The following is a 24,487-nucleotide window of genomic DNA, read 5'->3' on the forward strand; positions in this document are numbered from 1 at the left end:
TTGTTTGAAGTGTATATATATATTGTTTTTGTTTCATAAAATGTGTTTATTTTGTATTTTGTTCTTGAGTCAGTGATTATTTGGATTCTGAAAGAAAGAGTTAAGATCATTGCACCAATTGGAGTGAACCCTTGTGCATATAATAACATATAGGTACACTCGGAATTAAAAAAATAATTGTTAGAAACAGAGATCATCTCTATGGTAGGATTAAATATTAAGATAATATCTATGAATATTCTAGCTATATAAAAATCCACCAATTATTAACACTGCTATTATCAACCCACTTCTGAATCCTAATCCTCATGAACGTCACTAACAACCTTAGCAACAACAACAACAACAATCCAAAACATACAGATTAGCGTATAATTTGTAGCTTCAGCCTACCCCCCCTTCCCTTTGTGAAGTGGAAAAATTTTTTCCTTCCATTATTTTGGGACTTGCCCTGTTGCAAGACTCATGTTAAATAGGTGTGCTAAAGGTGCCATTAATTCCACAGAACATTCCTCAATTAAGGATTTGACAGGCAACAAACAACTATTTGCTGATGATGTAAACATAGGGTAATCAGAAATGCAGCTGATATGTAGTACTTGAAGAATGATTTGAATAGGCTGGAATTGTGGACATGGGAAAGTAGATGTTGGTTCAATGTCAGTCAATGTAAAGTCTTTGACATGATTATATATACTATGTTGTTTTATATTGGTGAGATTATGTTAGAAGAAACTGATCAGGCTATGGATCTTGGAGTGTTAGCAGGTGGGAAGTTGAAGTTCGGGGACCATGTAGCAAAGATTGCAAATACAACTGAGAGGATAATTGCCATGCTGAAATGAACCTTGACATGTAAAGATAAGGAAGTCATTTTGCCTTTTACAAGGCCTTGATAAGACCTCACTTGCACTATTGTGCACAGGTCTGGTCTCTGCTGTGATTCTGATACAGTGGAGAGTGTGCAAAGGAGAGTGTTAAAAATGATATCAGGATTGTGTAATACTGATTATGAAGACAGATTGAGAATTTGTACACTGCAGGCACTACCAAACAGGAGAAAGAGAGATGATATGATTGAGACTTACAAACTTCTGAAAGGATCGTACAGGATTTCAGTTGATGAAATTTTTTTTTATTTTATGGAGGGAAAGGACAAGAGGGCATCCTTGGAAGCTGAGAATGAATATTGCCAAGAAGGAGGCAAGATCTAGTTTTTTCTCTGATAGAGAGTGGTGCATGACTGGAATGGATTGCCATTGGATGTTGTGTGTGTGCAAACAGTGTGAATTAATTCAAGAACAAGTATGATAGCTGGTGTATGCAGTATGTGGCCTCCTTCGATAAGTCTCTGATTCCCTGGAGGTCTCTCTTAATAACAATATCATCTTTGACTTCCACGGATCACTCATTACGGATTGTTTGCATCACTCATTACACTTCCTTCCAGCAACAACCTTTTCAAATGACTCACTCCGAAACCATTCTAATGCAGTCTAGTGCTCTTATACAGGTCCATTCATTCCTCAAACTCATCCCATAAATTTATAAATTGCACTCCTTTCTCTTCAAACATTTCCACTAACATTCCAATCAAGATCTTTGTTTCTGACAGAACTCATCATTTTCATATCTGGCAACACACAAACTACTCTTCCTACCACACTGTTGTCTTTTACTCTCATCAATAATTTCTTGATATCCTATCTCACATTCTATATATGCCCAAACAAATAATTCATTCCAACCACAACCACTAACTCCTTTATACACTTACCTCTCTTATCCAGCACCTCAATCACCCTGTTCATTCTCCCTCTTGGAAAACACACGTTGTACACCCACTGATTCACCATACCTTTTTATGACAGAATCCCCATATAGTGTGCTATTCTTGAATCACTTGCTACTTCTTTCTCTCCACTATCTTTTTATTTTATTCTTTCACATTCTTCTATTCATATCCACCATAATCTAATTTCATTCCATACACCGCTCATTTCATTTCTCATCTTGATAATTTCATTCTTTACCTCTTGCATTTCAGCAATCATTCATATCAGTCAGAATTTCTTCCATTTCCACAGTTACACCAGTTCCTGCTTCATCATTCAGGCACACTTCCATAATTATACTCAGTTTTCCTATTTTTAACAATTTCTGTATTCACAATCACATTCTTCACACTCATATTCTCATACTCACTAATCTGGCTATCATTCTTAGTCTTACATCCATCACTGCCTTTCACCTTTTGTCTGGTATTTTTCATTTCTAGTTCCTGTATTTCATTCAAATCACTTTGTGCATTCCCTCACTCTCTTGTTTAAGCTCTCAACAAGAACATCTGCCACATTCGCCCACAAGTACATATTACACTGCCAACAATGAACAATCATGGTAAAATCGATACTACTCAACTCACTCAAAATTTTGTGCTATGTGTCTGGATAACCTTGATCTTACTGCCATTTATGAATCTGTTAACTATTACGCTAAATAATTTCTTCAAACTGATATGTTTCAAATGCAAAGCACCACTCCACACTCAATCATAACCAAACAAGGTTAAATTATGCTAAAATCATAACATATAGCTAATGTAGACCATAAGTTGCAGGAGAGTGAACTGTTCATCCTCTACTGGGTGATAATTTATAGCCGCCAATAAATTACACCAACTCTACCAGCATTCATTATCCGTATGAAATCCAGAAGACTAAATTTGCACACAGCAGTTGAGGTGCAGTCATATAAGGATCACCGAAGCAAAATGACTTCCATATCCTTATATGCCAATGTCTGCCTTAAAATTGCCGCTATCCTAATTATCCTCAGAGTTGTATTTGCAATTTTTGCTAAGTGACCCTTGAAATTCAACTTTCTATTCCCCATAACTCCAAATCTCTAGTCTTGTCAGTTACTCCAAGCATAATCCTACCAATATAATATGCTATTCATATTCAATATCTCATCATGTCATAGTAGTGCATGAACTTTATACTTACACATTTATTGTTCATTCACACTTCCAGCCTATCAAAATCACTATAAATCCTGTATATCAGTATTTTAGTAAAATTATGGGGACTGCAACCGTGTTAGGAATAATTATTTTAATTTCCCGACTTTTCAACTTTCATATTAAGGTAATCATCTGGAGTATACATATACAAAAACAAGCTACATTTCTAACAGTACGCTAAAGCAACAATGATTTGATCAATCATCATTCTACTGGCCTGATCTGTAGTGAACAAAAAAAAACTACATCAAAGCTATATTCTATTTATAACATCATCGGAGAACAAATTCATATAGATAGGATCTATATGAGTATTCATACAATCCAAGAATCATATAGTGGATTTTGAATGAGTTCATGAGAATGGATTCACTTCCTCCACTGGCCTACCCTGGAGTATACCGCATTCACTGCACCTGTAATTTGCCCTATACAGGTGAAACAGGACACACAATTCCTATCAGAAAAAAGAACATAAATAGCATGTTAAATGGCAAATCTGGCCTTTCTGATCATGCCCTGAATACTCTACATAGAATTGACTGGAAAGACACCTGTTGTTTACATCACACCAAGATGTGCTATGAGCATAAATTTAAGGAATCCTGTGAAATTTTTACCAACTATCCTTAACATTAATAATGGTCTAAACATCCCAAGAATATGAATGGCATCAATTCTACCCACTTAACCTTTTTGGTCTAACAGTTAATTATAATTAGGACTGTAAGCAATCCAGGATCATAACTTTAATATAACACTCTTGTTAAATTATGGATTGGGCCACCACTTTGTTGTATTAAAACTATCTACATGAATTTGTTCTCTGATGATGTCATAAATAAAATATAACTTTGATGTAGTTTTATTTTATTTATTTATTTTTCAATAGAGATCAGGCTAATAGAATAATGACTGATCACATCATTGTTACTTTGGTTTACTGTTAGATATGTAATGTAACTTGTCTTTGTATATATATATATGACGTTTCATATATTAATATGACGTTTCATCAAATATATACATCATTAATATGATGTATATATTAATATGACGTTTCAGCTTTCATATTAAAGTCATCATCCTCCAGATGATGACTTTAATATGAAAGCTGAAACGTCAAGAAATTAAGGCAGTGGTCTGAAAAGGTCTCGGCCTCTACCATAGATGGCAACGCTATTGGCAAGATTTTTTTTTTCTAAGTTGGTACATCTGTCATAATCATCCACATGAAACTGCAAGTCATTCTATCAGGTTTATTTTATACAGCTATCTGAAGCAAAAGTGTTGTCTGTACCCTTGAAATGGATAAAATTGAGTATTGTGCAGTTATAAAATTCTTTGTAAAAGAAGGTTTAATGCCAAAAGAAATTCAATCGAAGTTCATAAAAGTTTATAGGCACTCTCTTCTCTTTCATTTTTGACAATTAAGAAATGGGCTGCAGAGTTTAAACATGGCTGTACTTCAAGATTATTCCACATGAAGGACGTCCAAAAAGTGTAACAACATCAGAAATCATTGATCAAGTGCAAGATATGGTATTGGATGACTGGAGAGTCAAAGTGCATGAAAGTGCTGAGACTATAGGCATCTCAAAAGAACGTGCAGGATATATTTTGCATTAAGAATTGCAAATGAAAAACCTTTGCGCAAGATGAGTGCCACGCTTGCTCATAGCAGATCAAAAATGCACTCGCATGAAAATCTCTAAACATTTTTTGGAGCGTTTTAAAGAATAAAACTGATTTTGTGGGTTGATTTATTACTATGGATGAGACTTGGATTCACCGTTACAATCCAAGTCTACACACCAGAATCCAAACAGTGGACAGAAGCTGGTTGTTCAGTGCCAAAGAAGACAAAGTTGGTTCCATCAGCAGGAAAGGTCATGCCATCAGTGTTTTGGGATGCTAAAGGCATTTTGTTTATTAATTATCTTAAAAAGGGAAAAAACAATAACCGAGAAATATTATTCCAATCTTTTAACCAGACTAGATGAAAAAATTCGTGCGAAAAGACTCGGTTTGCAGAAGAAAAAAATATAAAGTTTTGGCAATGGGAAAATTAAGGGATTTGCACTATGAATTGTTGGAACATCCACCCTATTCCCCAAGATTTGGCTCCCTGTGACTTCTATCTCTTCCCAAAACTGAAACTCTTCCTTGCTGGTCAGCGTTTTAATTCGAATCAAGAGGTGATTGCAGTTGCAGAGGGGTATTTTGCAGATCTTACTGAGAACCACTACAGGGATGGGAATATGGCACTGGAGCATTGCTGAAATAAATGCATTAGTCTTGAGGGAGATTATGTTGAAAAATAAAAATAATTTTGAAATTATAAATTCGTTTTTTAATTGTTAGGCTGAGAACTTTTCAGACCATCATCTTAAAGTAATCATTCGTAAGGTGGTTGTAGTCTCTATACGTTTACAAAATGAATGTTGATCACCAGGAAACACTAAAAGAAAGGACTGTATATCAGTAGCATTTCTGATTGCCTTGCTTATGTTTGTATCATCAGCAAACAACTGAATATCTCCAGTCAGATTCTTCCTGTTGGAAGTTTTTTCCCACTTGGTTAGACTATAATAAATTTAGTTTAATCCTTTATCCAAGTGTAAGAAAACACAAAGTTTGCACCTGAAGTAACTTCAGGACTGAGGCAACTCATAGGTAGACCAAGCTCTCATCACTCCTTGTTTTAGTATCTCCGTTAATGCAAAGCACATCTCCTTGTGGATATGTATAATACTATGCATTAAAGGAAGGGCCACTACCCAGACCGGTTTCGACCTTTATTGAGGTCTCATCAGTGGGAGCCAGATCCAGGTGGTGAAACCCACAGGCAAGCAGTACAAAATCGCACCGCTGGCTGCATGAAGCCCACGGGCACTGCTTTGGACAGCCCTGAGCCTATTCTTATAATTAGATATGCAATCTATTTGGTCATATTTACCTATACGAGTTGCCAAAAGGTGTACAACCTTATTATTAAATTACTCTGGATTTAGAGAAAGATGTGGGAAGTTTTTTCCCACTTGGTTAGACTATAATAAATTTAGTTTAATCCTTTATCCAAGTGTAAATATGTAAAATAAAAATATGTAAATAGGACTTCTCCATTGCTTCTGCCTTATTATCACCACCTGGGTCTGGTTCCCACTGATGAGACCTCAATAAGATCAAAACCAGTCAAGGTAGTGGCCCTTCCCTTAATGCACAGCATTATACATATCCGCAAGGAGATGTGCTTTGCATTAACAGCGATACTAAGACAAGGAATGATGAGAGCTTGGTCTACCTTTGCAACAAGTGGCCTCAGTTCTGAAGTTACTTCATGGCTATTTTTTTATTAATTTGTTTAACAAATTTAACAAAATTTATTAAACAAAACCACTGGTCACCTTAAAAGCACAGTCTGCATTCAGGAAAGTTATTCTTCCACATTCATTCTTTCTTTTACTGGCAGCATAATGATAAAATTCTTTTGGGTTGCCTTTAGCTTGGAGCATTTTTTACATCACTCACCAACTTAGTCACTCTCCTCTGAATCCTCTCCACAACCTCCTCATCTTCAAGGAAACCAGGTGACCAGACCTGAGTACAGTAATCCAAATGTGGAAGTATCAACACTTTATAAAGGGAATAATAACCTCTTTATCTCTGGATGTTAGTGTGTTCCTCAATAACAAAGTAATCCTATGTGCAATCTTGGACATCTTAGCAATGTGTCCCCTGAACTTCATCTCCCTATCTACCAACACCCCTAAGTCCCTAGCCTCATTAATCTCTTGGAGTACCGTTCTATCAATGTAGTACACAGCTGGTAATCTTTTAATCCCAAAATGCATAACTTTACACTTTTCCACATTGAAATGCCATCCATTTGCCCATTTTACCAGCTTATTTAAATCATCCAGCAACCTCTCAACATCAGCTTGATTTTTTATTGCACTACGCAACTTTGCATCATCAGCAAACAACTGAATATTATTATTATTATTACGTGACACCTCCAGGAAGTCCAAAGACTCATTGAGGGAGGGCATCTCCACCACTCACTCAATCTACGAACTACAACTACACCAACACCATCTACCGCCCGCCACCACTTTCACAGACAATCACAAACATCCATGCCCAGAGTGGGATTCGAACCCGCAGCCTCTTGGCTGGAGAGCGGATACGCTGATCACTCGGCCAACCAGGCCCGGCAATATCTCCCTTTAATCCATTTCCTATATCATTTATGTAGAAATTAAACAATGGCCCAAGCACAGAGCCCTGAGGCACACCACTGGTCACCTGCCTCATCCTGGACTCTACTCCTCCATACACCACCTTCTGGTATCTCTCCCTAAGCCATTCTCCTATCCATATCATCAGTTTAGTATCCATCCCCATTTGCTCCAATTTGTGTGAAAGTATTCCATGGGGTATCCTGTCAAAAGCCTTAGCAAAATCCAAAAGCACCACTGTGTAGCAATTTCCTTTGTCCAACTCAGATGTCATTCTATTATACAATAAAAAGCTAATAAATTGTTAAGGCAGGATCAACCCTTAACAAAACCATGTTGGCCCCTATAGAGTATCATATCCTGATCCACCCATTCTTGAATTTTATCTTTAACCAACTTTTCCAATACTTTTACCACCACTCCCTTGATGGTGACTGGTGGTAAAAGCAATACTTCCTTTAACTCCCTAGGTACCATACCAGAGTTCAAACTTAAGTTAATAACCAAGTAAGAGGCATTGACAATTCATTTGCATGTTCACGCAACACCCAAGCTGAATTGTCTATTCCATCTAAACCTAAAGCAGTATTCGCATTTAAATTTTGCAATATACTAAGTATATCTGATTTCTTAACTTCAATTCTCATATTAGTTATTGCTACAGGTACAGAAATATTCTCACTTGGGTGATAGACTTGAAAAGTGATCACTCAATAACTCTACTATTACATCTGAATTGGTCACCTTGATACCATCAGCACCCACTAAGGTTATCCTTCCAAAGTCATTCTTCCTTTTACTTGCCACATAGCGGAAGAACTCTTGGGATTACCCAAGATCTCCTTGGCTAAAGTCTTCTCATAATCTGATTTAGCTTTTCTTACTACGCTGGTAACCTTCCTAGCTTGAGCCTTGTACTGATCGCCTTTCTCCTTGTAAATTCTCCATAACATTTTCTTTTTTTGCAGATCAAGCTTGATACTACTAGTAACTCATCTATCTAATGCCTACCTTGTTTGTCTTCCTGACCATGGGGACACAATCTGATATTGCCTTCCTCAGATACCCACTGATTTTATCCCATGCACTGCTAACATCTTTCCCCTGCAATATGTTCTGCCATGGGACTGCTGCAAGCTCACTCTGAAGCTTGTTAAAATTGCCTAACCTGTAGTTCCATATATATATATATATATATATATCCCTTCTTCTTAAGAGAGAGAAACTTATAAGAACTGAAGGATATATGCTACCGGACAAGATTAAAATACATAATGAAGAAACTAAATGCGACACCTATAACACAATATATATCCAGATACAGAAAAAAAAAAAAGTTACAGCATGTGAAACAGAATGGACATGACCAGGATGCCTCATTAGTGTGTCTTTGATACATCTCGAGAGGATGGAGACTATCAGATAAACCAAAGATGAGTTGAGCAATAACAGGCCATTAGGTATACTACTGCACAGAATGATGATGATGATATTAGCTAAAATGTCAAGTATTGTATTTGGTGATGAAATCAGATTTAGTATAACCAGTAATAAGTTAACCTTTTTTTTTAATCATGGTTTCAATATTAGAGAGAGGGAGTTTAACTGAATTAATCTTTTTTATATTACAGTATTTTTTAATAATTTGTAAATATTTTAATATGATTTTATATTATGATATTTTGAATTCTAGAGAATTCAAAATATCATAATAATGGAATAACATCAATTCTAAATATTACTTCATGGAATAAAGTTAAGCTGAACAGGTTTTGCTTTACTGGAAAAATAACAATAACCATGGGTTCAATGCCTGTAGGTGTCTGATGCCATCTTGATTCTTCCACTGCATTCTATTTTGTGCAAGATGACTCAGTTTGTGTATAGAGTTTCCACACCATTTGACGATGTCATTGCCCAATTCTCTGTTTGGTCTTCCTCTGGAATAAACACTAGACATATATTTGGCTAAAAAAAAAAAAATACACACACACACCCACACACACACATGTATATATGCAATTTTTATGTGTGCTTACTAATTTCAAACTCAGAAGATAAACTCCAAATTGCAACTAACCCCGTCTAAATGAAATAGCAAAAAATATATAAAAAGAAAATATCTGAAACAAAAACAAAAGCTATGGCAATGTGTGGAAACACTATTCAAAATGTCAAAATTATGCTTAACGATAAAATTATTATTATTATTATTATCCAGGCCTCCATGGAGTCAAAAGATTCATCGTGGGAGGTCGTTTTTTGAAAATACAAAGTCTATCATACCACTCCTTGAACCCATTAACTGTCCCCACTCCAACCACTCTCTCTCAGGTAATGCATTCCACGGTTCAACCACCCTCCACACAAAGAAACCACTCCTCACCCTCTTGCGCACAGTCTCCTTTCATAACTTCCAGGGATGGCCCCTTGTGATCGCTCCTTCCCGCCGTTCCACTAAGTGAAAGAACTCTCCAATATCCACCCTGTAGCTGCCTCTCAACAGTTTAAAAGTCTCGATCATATCACCTCTACTTTTTCTATCCACCAAACTCTGCAGTCCACATTCCCTCAGTTGATCTTCATAACTCATGTTGTACAATCCTGAAACCATCTTTGTTATCTGCCTCTGTACCCTTTCCAGTCAATTTATCTGCTTCAAATCCTGGGGAACAAATCTGAGAACAATAGCCTAAGTGTGGTCTGATCAGGGCCTTATACAATCGAATGATAACTCTTTTATCTCTGCAGGTCAGCATCCTTCTCAGTATTGCAGCAATCCTCTGAGTTACCCTCACCACCTTTACAATATGCTCCCTGAATTTCAGTTTTCTATCAATCATCTCCCCCAGATCTCTTGTCTCCCCTACTTCCTCCACTTTTAACTCCTTCCATAGGGTATGCAGCGTCCGATCGATGTGCCCCATACCTCAAGACCTTACACTTTTCTGCACTGAACTGATAACCCCATTTATTTTCCCATCTGTCTAGTTTATTCAAATCCTCTTGCAGTGCTGCTACATCGGCACTATTACTGATAACCCTTCCAAACTTCACATCATCCGCAAACAACTGAATGTCCCCTCACAATACATTCACAATATCATTGATATAAAGATTGAACAATACAGATCCCAGTACTGAGCCCTGTGGAACCCCACTTGTAACTTTCTGCTTCCTTGATATTGCCCCATCATATACAACTCTCTGATACCTATCAGTCAGCCAATCCTGAATCCATTTGACTAACCCAACATTTAAACCCATGTGCTGCAACTTAAATATCAGCTTATCATGTGGCACCCTGTCAAACACCTTTGCAAAATCCAAAAAAATGGCAGTATATGCCTTTCCCCCATCAACTTCTCTTGTCACTTTATTATCTTATATTAAACAGACCTATAATTAGACACCTCCAGTCTGCTACCACCCTTATGCAGCGGCACTATCTTACCTTCCTTCCTTCCATTCCCTGGGTACCTTTCCTTCAGCTAGACTTTTATTGAAAAGCCAGGTCAACAGAGCTGTCAGTTCTTTAGCACATTCTCTCAAAACCCATGGTGAAATACCATCCAGTCCAACAGCTTTATTGGTATCCAGAGTACTCAGTATTTGGAACACACTCTCTTCTTGCACCTCTAAACCCTGATCGTGCCCTATCCCTCTAGTATTAAAACCTCCTCCAGGATGAAATACTCCAATAAAGTGCTCATTAAACAACTCCACTATGTCCTCTGCATCAGTCACTCTATTCCCATTTTTATCCTATAATGTCATTCTTCCACAATCGTTTCTCTGCTACTGGCCACATAGCTAAAACATTCCCTAGGATTTTCTTTGGATCTTAGTGCCAATCTCTTCTCATATTCCAGTTTTGCCTTCCTCACCATTCTGGTCACTCTCCTGGCCTGCATCTTATATTCTTCGTGTATCTGTCCTCCATCCCCCCCTCCTTGTATATCTTCCATAATCTCTTTTTCAACTGCAGTTCCTGTTTGATATCGTTTGTCATCCACTTTACACCAAATTTTGTCTGCTTCTTCACCCGTGGAATACAGCTTACTATTGCTGCTAACAAATATTCTTTCACAATTTTCCAAGCACTAATGATATCCTGGATTTTCAATTCTGCCCTCAATGGAACTACCCCTAGTTGATACCTAAGACTACTATAATAACCTGCCATATAATTCCACATACGTTCCCTTTTCTTTGATACACCTGCATGTCTGTTCATCTTCCAAGTCAAAACCACATGGTCACTCTCTCCAACTGATGGGAGAGATAGAACAAGTTACAGAATTCAAATACTTAGGAAATATATTCTCGCAATACAATACTGATTCACACTTTGAAGGAAGACTACAAATTTACAACAGAATGAATGGCATAATTAAAAAAATATTTTGGAAAACAAATGACTAAAGAAACTCAATTAAGATTACATAATATGCCCTCTAAACCATCTCTCAAATTTGGAAGTGAAACCTGGATTCTAAAACAAAGAAACAGACAAAGATTGGAAGCAGCACAGATGAAGTTCCTAAGACCTCTCCTGGGACTCACTAATTAGATAAAAAAAAAACACAGAAATAAGAGAACAATTAGATACAAAGAACATCTTACAAGAAATAGAAGAATATCAGCAAAATTGGCTATACCATGGATGAATAACAATAAGATTCCCAAACTAGCATATAAATATAAACCTACAGGAAGAAGAAACTGTGGACGTCCAAACTAAGATGGAAAGACCAACTTCGTCTGCAGAGCAGGAATGGGACATGAAAAGCCTATACCTGAATTGCTCAGATGATGATGACGATGATGTGTGCTTAAAGACTATGAATGTTTCACTAAAAAAAAAAAGTTTCAAGTAATTTATTGAAAAGTCTCGAATTCCAAAACAAATACTTGACATTAATCTGTCCACCTTGTGAACTTACCTTTGATATCTTTTGGCATATTTTCTTTTTCTGACTGTTCCCGTTTACTTTTTTTCTCTTCTCTCTCTTTCAGAATTGTCTATAAGAAATTTATTTTTAGTACCTATTTAATGATAGAATATCATATTATAAAAGAATGCTTGCATATAAAAGTTTGTCTGGTACTTGTGTTACAAATGTGAGGTTACCTAAGTACAAAATTATGGAATGTAAGGTGATCCAAATTTGAAAAATATCTTTAATAACAAAAATTAGGTAAGCTTATTTTATGAAGCAATGATATGAATATTACATGGTTGAAAATAGTCTTAGATGTGGCAGAAGGTTACCTAAAATCAGTATAGTGTTGGTCAAAAAGACAAACAATTTTAGAAAAGGGGATTCTCTAGTAATATAGGGAATGCTGTATTAACCAAGCACCTCTGAAATTTGTATTCATTTGTATTTTATTGTCTGGATTTGTTTTGTGTATATACTATTGTTTATTCTAGTAGCAAGACTTATATGTTGGTTAGACATAACTGGTAATTAGTTTACGGAATTAATAACGCATATAAAGTATATTAATTAAAAGGTAACTTTAATGAATAACTTCTATATTTTGGCAACGTCACATTGCCATCTTCAGGAACATAAAGATATGGTATGTGCACTCAGGAACTAACACAAAGCAAATGAGGAAGAAAGCAAGAAACTAATACTGTTCCTAAAGTCCTAATGGTGCCCTCTAGCTAATTTGGTAGTCTTGGCAGTTGGGCTGAAGTTCTCATAATGAAAGTCTCCCAAATTTGGGGCAGTTTCATGCACCCAAATTTGTTGAAGTTAGGAACGTTTTTTAGAGCTGCTGAAGATTCTTTGAATAATCTTTCGTATTTAAACTTGCTGCGATGAATTATTTTTGTTTTCTTCCAATGAATTTTATGGTGGGTATCTAAGGTATGGTCTGCCAGCCCAGCGCGGCTGTACTGGTGAAACCGGATGTAGTCTTGGTGTTCTGAAATCCTGATATTTGTTGTTCTGCCTGTTTGGCCAAAGTAGGACAATTTGCAGCTGCAAGGGACCTGGTATACACCAGGTAGGTCTAGGGGAAGTGGTTGGTCTTTGGTAGAGCGGATAAGGGATGCTAACTTTTTATATGGTCTGTAACAGGAAGTAAGGTTTTTTGAGGATATTGGTTATTTTCTCAGAGGTTCCCTGGATGTAGGGGATGGTGATAGACTTGGTGTAATCTTTATTGTGGAGGGGGTTGTGGTTTACAGGTTTTAGTATTTTTTGGATTTTTTGGGGGTTATAGCCATTGGCTAAGAAAGTGTTGAGGATGTGGTTTAGTTCAATAGTCAGGGCCTTGTCATCTGAGCAGATTAATTTTGCCCTGTTATATAGTGTTTTTATCACCCCATATTGTTGTGAGGGGGGGGGGGGTTTGCTGGTGAATGTATCTGCCAGTGTGGGTGGGTTTTCTGTAAATAGAGAAAACCAAAGATCCATCAAGCTGGCAGGTGATTAAAGTGTCTAGGAAGGGGAGGGTGTTGTTTTCCCTCTTTTTCTAAGGTGAACTGGACTCTGGGGTGTTGGTTGTTTAAGTGTGTTAGGAAGGAGTGGAGTGTGTCTGAGCCATGTGGCCAAATAGCAAACACATCATCCACATAACGAAGCCAAATAGTGGGTTTTTGTGGGGCAGAGTTTAAGGCTTTCTCTTCAAATGTCTCCATAAAGAAATTGGCCAAGGGTGGGGAAAGTGGTGAACCCATGGCTGTCCCCTCTATCTGTTTGTAGAACTTTCCTTGCCAAAAACGAAATAGCCTGAGTTCATTGTGAACTGAAATAGGGCTGAGATATCGGGAGGAAACTTGGCTTGGATGAGCTCAAGGGTTTCTTTGAGTGGGACATTAGTGAATAGGGAGGCGACGTCAAAACTGACCATTATTTCAGTGTGTTGGAGTGCGAGGTTTTCTATACTGGCTTTAAAGTGAGCTGAGTTTTTTATGTGTGATGGTGTGTTGCCAGTGTAGTGTGCAAGCATTTTGGCTAAATGTTTGGCAAATTTATATGTGGGGGAATCAATGCCATCCACTATGGGACACAATGGCACATTTTGTTTATGTATTTTTGGGAGTCCATATAATCGAGGGGGGGGGGGTTCTAGAGTTATAAGGTTTAAGTTTGTTGGTGACTTCCACAGGCCAAGAAGTGACTTTCTTAAGGAGTCTGTGGATAGTTCTAATCTGAGAGCTGGTTCAATGGGGAGGTAAGTAGTACGGTCTAGTACTAAAGAATTTAGCTTACCTTTGTAGTCTTTTTGATTGAGTATCACAGTGGCGCTTCCCTTATCAGCTTTGGTGATTACTATTTTTTTGTTGTTTTTCAATTCTTGTAGGGCTGTATATTCGTTTTTGGAGGTTTGGCTTTAGTGAGAACACCGACGACATCCAGTCTTACGTTGTTGGCGATATGGTTAGGCAGGTTGCGAATTCCATGCTCTATTTGGATCATGATTTCTTCAGCAGGTATCCTTTTAGGAGCTAGGGCGAAATTGTGACCACGTGAAAGTGCGGTGAGTGCTTCAGGCTTTAAAACTGCCGACGAGAGGTTGACTACAGTGTTGAGTGGTGGCTGCGGTATGGAAGTAGAAGTCTTTGTCAGGTTTTCGTATTTTTTCACATGCCGACTACGTATTTTTTCGAATTCCTTTCTTGCCAATGCGCATGAGATGTCATGAAGTATAGACCATAGATCAAGGCCGAGTGTATTCGAAAGCTCTTCCTCTAGTGCCTGTAAGGTTTTGTTTTCATCGGCAAGGAGAACGCGCGTTGCGGTAATTTGTTCTCTTAACAGGGCGAAGCTAGTGCGGTTATAAATGCGTAGAGCTTTCTCGGAAGTAAAACGGTACTTCAATTTGACACAATTAGGGATCACTTTGTTATCCCGGCAGCGTTTTAGGAACGTCAGACGATTTATTTGCCTCGATATCTTCAACCTCAATTTGCCGTATTGACAGGCCTTTCGTGCGACTGCATCTCCGTGGATGATCATGATTCTAGTAGCAAGACTTATACGGTTAGACATAACTGGTAATTAGTTTACGGAATTAACAACGCATATAAAGTATATTAATTAAAGGTAACTTTAATGAATAACTTCTATATTTCGGCAACGTCACATTGCCATCTTCACTTGCAGCTGCAAATTGTCCTACTTTGGCCAAACAAGCAGAACAACAAATATCAGGATTTCAGAACACCAAGACTACATCCGGTTTCACCAGTACAGCCACTCTGGGCTGGCAGACCATGCCTTAGATACCCACCATAAAATTCGTTGGAAGAAAACAAAAATAATTCATCGCAGCAAGTTTAAATACGAAAGATTATTCAAAGAATCTTCAGCAGCTCTAAAAAACGTTCCTAACCTCAACAAATTTGGGTGCATGAAACTGCCCCAAATTTGGGAGACTTTCATTATGAGAACTTCAGCCCAACTGCCAAGACTACCAAATTAGCCTGCAAGAGGGCACCATTAGGACTTTAGGAACAATATTAGTTTCTTGCTTTCTTCCTCATTTGCTTTGTGTTAGTTCCTGAGTGCACATACCATATCTTTATGTTCCTGAAGATGGCAATATGACGTTGCCGAAATATAGAAGTTATTCATTAAAGTTACCTTTAATTAATATACTTTATATGCGTTATTAATTCCGTAAACTAATTACCAGTTACTATTATTTAAGAACAAAATGATAATTGCAACTCTTCTCTCTCTCTCTTTTTTTTTTAACATGTTATATATTTCCATATGTTTCCCATCCCTAAGTGTTCCAATAAAATTATATTCCAATATGTTTGAAGGAAACAAAGACTGATGTGAAACATTTTCAATTTCATTTATGCTTTTAATATAGTACATTCTGGTTTAAAAATAAAGTGCACTGATATGGCATTTCAATGACACTATTTTGTGTATAAATCATGCTACCCTAAAAAGCTCATGAAAAACAACCAGTGATGTGACTTATTTATAAATGCTGAAAATCCATTTATGCCAAGAGTAAAAGATAATACATTTATTTAGAGTGCCAAAACAATAAACTTCCATCTGGTATTACATATTGTGTGCATTAGACAATATGTTTATTTAGAGTGCCAAAAAAATAAATTTCCATCTGGTATTACATGTTGTGTGTGTTGTCTGCTGTTCACTTTTATTTTTAAGATTTTAATATTATTCTAATTATTGTATATGAACCTCCTTGTAGTACGAGACTCATAATGGGAGACCATAACTATTAATATAATAACTATCGTACCTCTTCTTGAGCCCATTAACAGACAAAACACAACTGACTCTGCCAACCCATTGCGTTTATTCATTTACCACTCTCCAAGCAAAAAAATCTAGTCCTTATATACCCTTACTAACCACACTCTTACTCTACTTACAGGAATGACCTCTTGTTCTGATCCCCTCCACCCAAATGCTGAAATAATTCCTCTGTATTAATCCTATAAAACAATTTAACTTAAATTTTTCTACTAATCTGCTCTTTTTTTTTTGCCTATCAACCAACCAACCTTTGCAACCTACAGATCCTCAACTAACACCATAGTGAGCATTCCACAGGCCGTTCACCATCATGGATCCTCTTCACCACTTCCTAAGAAACCCATGTGACCAGACCTGAGCACAATAATCCAATGTGGACATATTACATTGTAAAAAAGAATGACAACTTCCTTATCTCTGCTTGTTAGCATGTTCTTCAACAGCCTAGTAACCATATGAGCTACTGTGGCAACCTCAACAACATGCTCTAAACTTAACTATCTACCACCAACAACTAAATCCCCAGCCTCATTAATTTCCAGGAGTATAGTTCCATCAATATGATATGCAGCTATCTATTTATGTAATCTATTTATCTCAAAATGTTTAAGTTTACATTTCTCCACTTTAAACTGACACCCATTATATTTTGACCATACTGATAGCCTATTTAACCTCCCTACTGGCCAAGTGGATGAAATATTGAGACCAAATTGCACATTTTATCCATGTTATTCAATGGGTGTTACAGAATTGTATCCAGATTTAGCTGGACATCTATAGACATCATGGCCATTTAGGGTGTTAAATCATTCTGCAAACTCAACATCGCCTTGAATAACTATTACCCCTCCCCCAATTTTGCATATTAGCAAACAACTGAATATTTCCTATATCATTTATGTACAACTTAAACACTAAGGATTCAGGCACAGAACCTTGCTCACATAACTAGTCACCTACTTTCTTCTGGATTCTATTCCTCCATATACTGTTTTTTGTTAGTTGTCAATCAGCTAACCTTGTATTCATATCACCAGTTTCATATCCATCCCTATTTGTTCTAATTTTTTGAATCGAGTTCAACATGGTATTCTATCAAACTTTTGCAAAATCTGGCAATCACAGTGTAGCCATTCCCTTTATCCAACTCAGCTCTCACTTTATTATAAAAAGTTAGTATATTACTAAGGCATGAGAAACCCCTCACAATCATGCCGCCTCTCACAGAGTATTATATTCTTATCCAACCATTCCTGAATTCTCTCTGCTTATGTTTTCCAGTACTTTCACTACCACTCCCAAGATATTGATTGGTCTATAATTTGCTACTGCAGTCTTAGAGTCCCTTTTATGTAAGGGAATTATTTTGCCCTCTTTCACACTCTCTTGGAAATTGCCAGAGATGAGACTTAAATTAAACAGTCTAGTCAAAGGGTCAGAGGTATTGCCAGTTTCCTTGCATGTTCTCATAAAATGCAAGCTGATAACCAATCTATCACCACTGCTGTATTTACATTGAGATTCTGCAATATCCTAAAAACTCCAATTCATCCACCTCTGCTCTCACGTCATTCCTTGTCACAGAAGTAACCTCACTTCGATGATATACTCCTTGCAAAGTGGTCACTAAATAACTCCATTATTTAATTTGCTTCTGTCACCTTCCTTGCTAACCAGCTAACCTTGTATTCATATCACCAGTTTCATATCCATCCCTATTTGTTCTAATTTTTTGAACCGAGTTCCACATGGCACTCAGCACTCATTAAAGTTATCTTCCCCATAGCTATTTTGGTCGTCCTTGCAACATAATGAAAGAATTCTTTGGGATCTCCTTTGACCTCCATAACTAGTTTCTTCTCATAATCTGATTTCACCTTCCTTACCATGCTGGTCACTTTTCTTGCCTAATCCTTGGACTGTTCAAGAGTAAGCTAGTCACCTTTTTCCTTATGTACCCTCAGCAACATTTTCTTTTCTTGCTATAATTTATATATTTAGTTTAATCCTTAAACAAAGGTGGACTAGGTTCTTTTCTTGCAGCTCATGATTAATGATACTATTCATCCATCTAACTCCCACCTGATTATTCCTCCTAACCTTGGGTATACAATTTGATATTACTTTCTCCAGATGCTCCATAAGTATCTCCCATGTTCACTTGAAAATGCACATCCTTCCCTTGCAGGTTTTTATGCAATAGCACAGCATAAAGCTTCCTCCTAAACTTGTAACAATCAGGTGCATTGTAGTTCCACATATACTCCTTCTTGAAAGACAATTTCACATGTACTGCCACCTTCCAAGCCAAGACAGCATGATCACTCTCCCTAGTTGGAGGCAATGCAGTCACTGTGGTTATCAATAGCTCTGATTCTATTACCAGATCCAATACTCTCGTATAATAGTTCCCTTCATCATGATGCCTCAAGTAATTATCTCTCAATAGATAAATAATAAATAAATAATAGATAAATTCCATTTCCTTCCTGCCATGTGCATCTTTCCTTCTTCCAATTTATGTCTCTATAGTTTAAGATCCTCAAATTAATTAGAAATAATTAACACACTCGCTGCCACGTTCCTCGGGCATAGTTTGTTCCAGCATGCCAAGCGCTTTCCCGTTTTCAAGGTCACTACGAGTAATCTCGTATTCGGCTTATCAGACAGAATTTTATTTCCATATGCCAACTGCAAGTAATCTCGTATCACCCCACCTATAAATTACATGTGCTGATGACTGTGTTTATTGCATCTAGTTTCTGATAACCTTCAGTTTCGCCATGACCAGTAAAAGAAAACTGACTGATAAAGAATTAGAAGCTTATGCTAATATGAGCGATGACGAATTCAATGAATTCATCATCACAAATGGAAGGATAAGAGGGAAGTTTTTTCCATTTGAAATATGCACAAATTTGAAATGGTTGAAACGAAAAATCGGAATGGTAAAATTCAATTAAAACCAAATATCGTTAGGGACTATAATTTGGGTATGTTAGGCATTGATCTTTCTTACTATTCTGCCTTACGAAAGACAATTAGATGGCCAAAGAAATTGGCAATATGCATTTTTGATATATACATTCAAAATGCACATAAATTTTATAATATAATTACTGGAAACGCAATGACTGCGTTAAAATTTAGAGATCAATTTATCTCAGTTTTTGTCGAAATGGATGAGCTTACAGCATCACAGAATATCAGCAGGATTCGGGATCTTCATTATTTGGAAATTTTACCACCTATAGAAAAAAGAATCGCCCGACAAAGCCAAACAGAGTATGTACACGAAACAAACAACGATGCGAGACATATTATTATTGTCCTGTTTGACAGGAAAAACCACCATTGTGCGTGGAAAATTGTTTGAAAGTGTATCATTCGTAATTTGAATAAATTTGTTTTTATTTCATTAATTTCATTTTATTATTTTTATTAGTTTTAATTTGATTTACAAATTACGGGTTAACTCGTGCTTGGCATAGGAGGTCAATAATCGACATACAAGTATATTCGTAGTTGGCTTCTGAGGCACATATATAATATACTATATTTTAAGTGAAATTATTTCCCTTCTACCAAGCCCCCAGACGTGCTCTCCGCTTTATTCACAAGTGAAGGGTCCAAATTAAGGTACTTATACTAAGGGTTAACTCGTGCTTGGTACAGGAGGTCAGTAATCGACATACGAGTATATTCGTAGTTGGCTTGTGAGGATCATATACCAACTACGAGTATACTCGTAGTTGGCAGTGAACGTGTAAAATAATAATAGTTTGCTGATGCATGTCTTCCACATCATCTCTGACCTATCGTAACTGTACACGGTCTTGTCATAAATACTGTTATAACTTCTGCACCCCCCCCACATGCTGCCCACAGAATTGTGCAAGCGCAGTTCCTTTAGTGGCACCATGTGCAGCCAAAATTCGCTTGTTTATCAGTAGAGAGAGAGCCTTGTCTAGCTATACAGGTTAACATGCAGTGGGGAGATCATGAGAACTGTGTAGCTGTAATATCACTTCACAAGGTTGGAATGCAGCACCTGTTATTTTCAACAAGCTAAAAATACTCGCAGTCAGTAGGATGTTTGTGTATTGGACTATTAACCATTATAATGATATAGGAGACATATCTGACTGCCAAAGAACAGGTTGACCATGCTGCATTACGATGCAACAGGTTGCGAAGGCATGCCTTCATCATAATCCTGTGAGAACACAAAGTGATGCTATGAGAGATGAATGCTTTGCAAAGAATGATGTCATATGTACTAACTGATGATCTTGGGGCCAAGAGCCTATCATTGTTATACTGGACACTTCCTAACACCACAACTTATGCAGCAGAGGATGATAAAATCAAAGGCACTTCTCTGGCAATATGCAAATAACAGATACAGAGATATTCTCTTCATAGATGAGAAGATTTTCACCACTAAAGAGTTGTTTAACTGCCAAAGTATATGTCCTGGATGGCTGCACTGCATGTACCATATCTATGGCTAGACTAGGTATATGTCATCCATATGACCATTGTTAAACCACTTTTTTAAATGTTGAAGCCATGAGAGATGAATGTCCGTCACATGTCAACAGTGCTCATAGTGTTGCTACTATGAGCACTGTTGACATGTGACGGAATTGAGTTTCATCACAGAACAATGTTAATAAAGAAGATGTTAATAAAGCTTTTGCCCATGCCACATCCAGTGTGTTCAGTACCTTAAACCCGAAAATCATGTCAAACGGCTGAATTTAGTAATTGACTCGGTCCTCAGGTTGAGATACACACTGGAGGAGGCTAGCTATCCATATGGATAGCTAGCTGCTAGTCAGCTGCCAGATAGCACAGAGTGAACATAATGGGAATACACAAATAGGCCTCCAAACTAGCTGATATAAATCCCATTGTTACCTATTCACCATATTGTGCCTAGAAGGGAGTTCAAGTAGGCAGTATGGACACAATGATACGGCCATGATAAGGCAAAGAGAATGGATAATCTCAGTACAGGAAGCATGTTCAAGGGTCTTATTTGTTCTCACCGAATGTCCCTACTTTCTTTCAAATGTTTACTAAAAGGAACCATGGAAAGAATAACAACCAATCAGTATCACTTGTGGTTAAAAATATGTCCCTATAAAATAAGACAAAAAAAAATTTTTTAAAAGGCAAAAAAATTCTAACAAAAAAAAACAAACTCTACATTGACTTTATCAAATTTGTGGCATAAACACAAATACAAATTATGTACATCAACCACAACTACACATTTTATGCATTCAAGGGATATTTTTGTTTGAATTTTGTCTTTTTAAAATATTTTTGTCTTATTTTTTTACAGAAATATTTTTAACCACAGTGATACTGATTATTTAGCAAAAGGTATTGTACTTTACTAAGGACAATACCTTATGTCACAAGAGTGGCATTTGTGCCTTTGTGTAATCTGATGTATATTATACCATAAAACAGTGTTATGCAAATTGTTGGTCGCAACTCGTTTATGAAATTAGTTTAAGGGAATTATGACCAACAATTTCTAAAATAAAAAATAATAAAAAATATCAATGTATCTCATAGATTTCATAGATTTATTACCATAATTATCAACAGACCATCATGGAGTCAAGAGACTCATCACAGGAGGTCCCATTCCCACATTCACAGCTCATCATACTTGGACTTAAATGCATTCCTGATCCTGCACTCATGCCACTCTCAGGCAGTGCATTCCAATCACCCACCCCCCCTCTCCATGCAAAAAATCTACTCATCACCCCCTTGTTCACACCCACCTTATACACTTTCTAGGAATGGCCTCTCATTCTCTTTCTGTTTCCAGACATTCTGTAAAAAATCTCATCCATATTATTCTGGTAATTACACCTTATTAACATATGTCTTATCAACATATGATTAATAATAATCATATGTTGATAAGACATAATAATAACAATATTTTTTTATTGATCCCAAAATATTTACATATATGCAATAACCATCTTAAGTGACATTCCAACATGTTATTTTACAAAGTATACTGCAGATTATGGTTCATTTTTCCACATTTGATTTCTATGAAAAAAAAAATTCAATAATTTTTATTATTAAAATCATAATTTTATGTGTTTACAAACACAATGAAATTCATACAAATTTTCCTTTTTTTGTGTATAATATATTAATAATTGTTACTGTAGTTGGTAATTTATAGTTGCGGCTGAATAAGATTACATTTTTACAGTATTTATACAATAACAATAAATTATGTATATTTATTTACAATTTTTGCTTTGATGTATTTAAGCGTCGTAACTACAGCACTTAAATGTAATAAATGGATTTTTTTTTTCGCTTATGCTGATCTCAGTTGAAATGTAATGTCTCAGCTTGCATCCTCGAAGCTTTTTTAGTAAGCTTAGGTCTGCCAGACGTCCCGTATTTTAATGAAAAGATAAAATTATAAATATTATGTTAAGCAAATATAATTTTCAATATTCTTTTCGAATAATCCAACTTAAATTGATTTATAAGCCCCAGAAAAACTGACAATTCGAGGAAATTAATTGTGTTTACAGTTTATGGCAGCGGCAGTCCCTTTCATTGGTCGCTTTTTATTTAGTATGAGCATTTTATTTATAATTCTATACAGATAGATTGCATTTGCTTATTTTCAAACAGTTCTTATTTGGACATCGTGTAGTGCGGTATCGGTACAGTATGTGGATGTTATTTCAATAATTATTAAAAAATAATATCTCTCCTTTTTCGAATGTGTGATATTTGGTTAATACATAAAATATATAATTAAAGGTAAATTAATTTTCTTTATTGAATATACAAAATAAATTAAATTTTGTTCATTTCCTTAAGCCCTTAACAATGTCAAAATAATAGTGTTTTCAACAATGATTATTCAAAAGAATGGAATTTCATCTTTTATTTTTTCTGTTTTTTTATTTTATGTTTTCATTTATTAAAAAATTATTAATTTATTTTAATTAATAAAATAATTAATTAAAATAAATAAACATTTATTACATATCTACATATGTAATAAATGTTTTAATTTATTTTTATTTAATCTGTAGATGAACATTTAGTATTAAACATGGGAGAATCGGATATTACACAACATATTAACACTCAGAAACACAAACTTAGCATTTCGAGTTCCAGTTCCAAAAGTACTGATACTTATTTTGTAAAACCAAATACCAGATTTATTTTTTATTTTGTAAATCAACCAGTGGCGTACTCAGGATTTAATCTTGGAGGGGGCCCGAGCACTCAAGATTTTATCTTTGTGTTGGGGGGGGGGGGGTTGAGTAGACGATTTGAGAATACACACTACGCATTGCATACAAGCAATGATTGAGCATCTGCAGTGATCACCAATACATGATACCAGTGATCTCCTCTGGCTCGGCTCAGTCAAACGAAGTAGCGCCCGAGCACTACTTCGTTTGCCTTGCGTTCACAGCAGCCAGGATTCCCGAGAGCTATAGGGTCATCTTATGTGATCGCTAATTCATAAGTAACATAGGAATAGAAGACACGACACAACATAAATTAAAAAAAAAAAAAAAGAATTTTAATTAGGAAAAGATTTTTGGAAATTTTTCTAGTGTTTTTTCCTTTTCCTTTTTCTTTTTTTTTTTGGGGGGGGGGGAGGCAGGGCCCCTTGGCCCCCTCCCTGAGTGTGCCGATGAAACCAACACACCAAAATTGTCCAGTATTCGGAAAACCAAATACGGGCATGGGTGACCCATGTTCCATATTTGGTTTTCCAAAATCTGGCAACCCTAAGTAAGCTTATCTGAGGATGAGACTGGTTAGTTATTGTTTATTGGTTTGATGGCTATGATGGACGTACTCTGATGTTTGATAGGTCTGATATTCACTACTGCCATAGGATGAGAAATTCATTCACATGCACG

The 24,487-nt window shown here is 36.4% G+C and overlaps 1 protein-coding gene across 3 annotated transcripts in view; it reads right to left on the reverse strand.

Moving 5' to 3' along the window:
• Positions 1-24,487, reverse strand: part of Sbp2 (SECIS-binding protein 2) — a 320,992-nt gene that overhangs the window by 112,187 nt on the left and 184,318 nt on the right. For all 3 annotated transcript variants that reach the window (XM_090411737.1, XM_090411736.1, XM_090411738.1), the window contains one exon: positions 12,213-12,291. In XM_090411737.1, the coding sequence (XP_090267863.1) occupies positions 12,213-12,291 (79 nt within the window). The remainder of the gene's footprint in view (positions 1-12,212; positions 12,292-24,487) is intronic.

This window comes from Typopeltis vanoorti, chromosome 22 (genome assembly GCF_054136105.1).
Source record: "Typopeltis vanoorti isolate ZY-2024b chromosome 22, IOZ_Tvanoo_1.0, whole genome shotgun sequence".
Taxonomy (NCBI): Eukaryota; Metazoa; Arthropoda; class Arachnida; order Uropygi; family Thelyphonidae; genus Typopeltis; species Typopeltis vanoorti.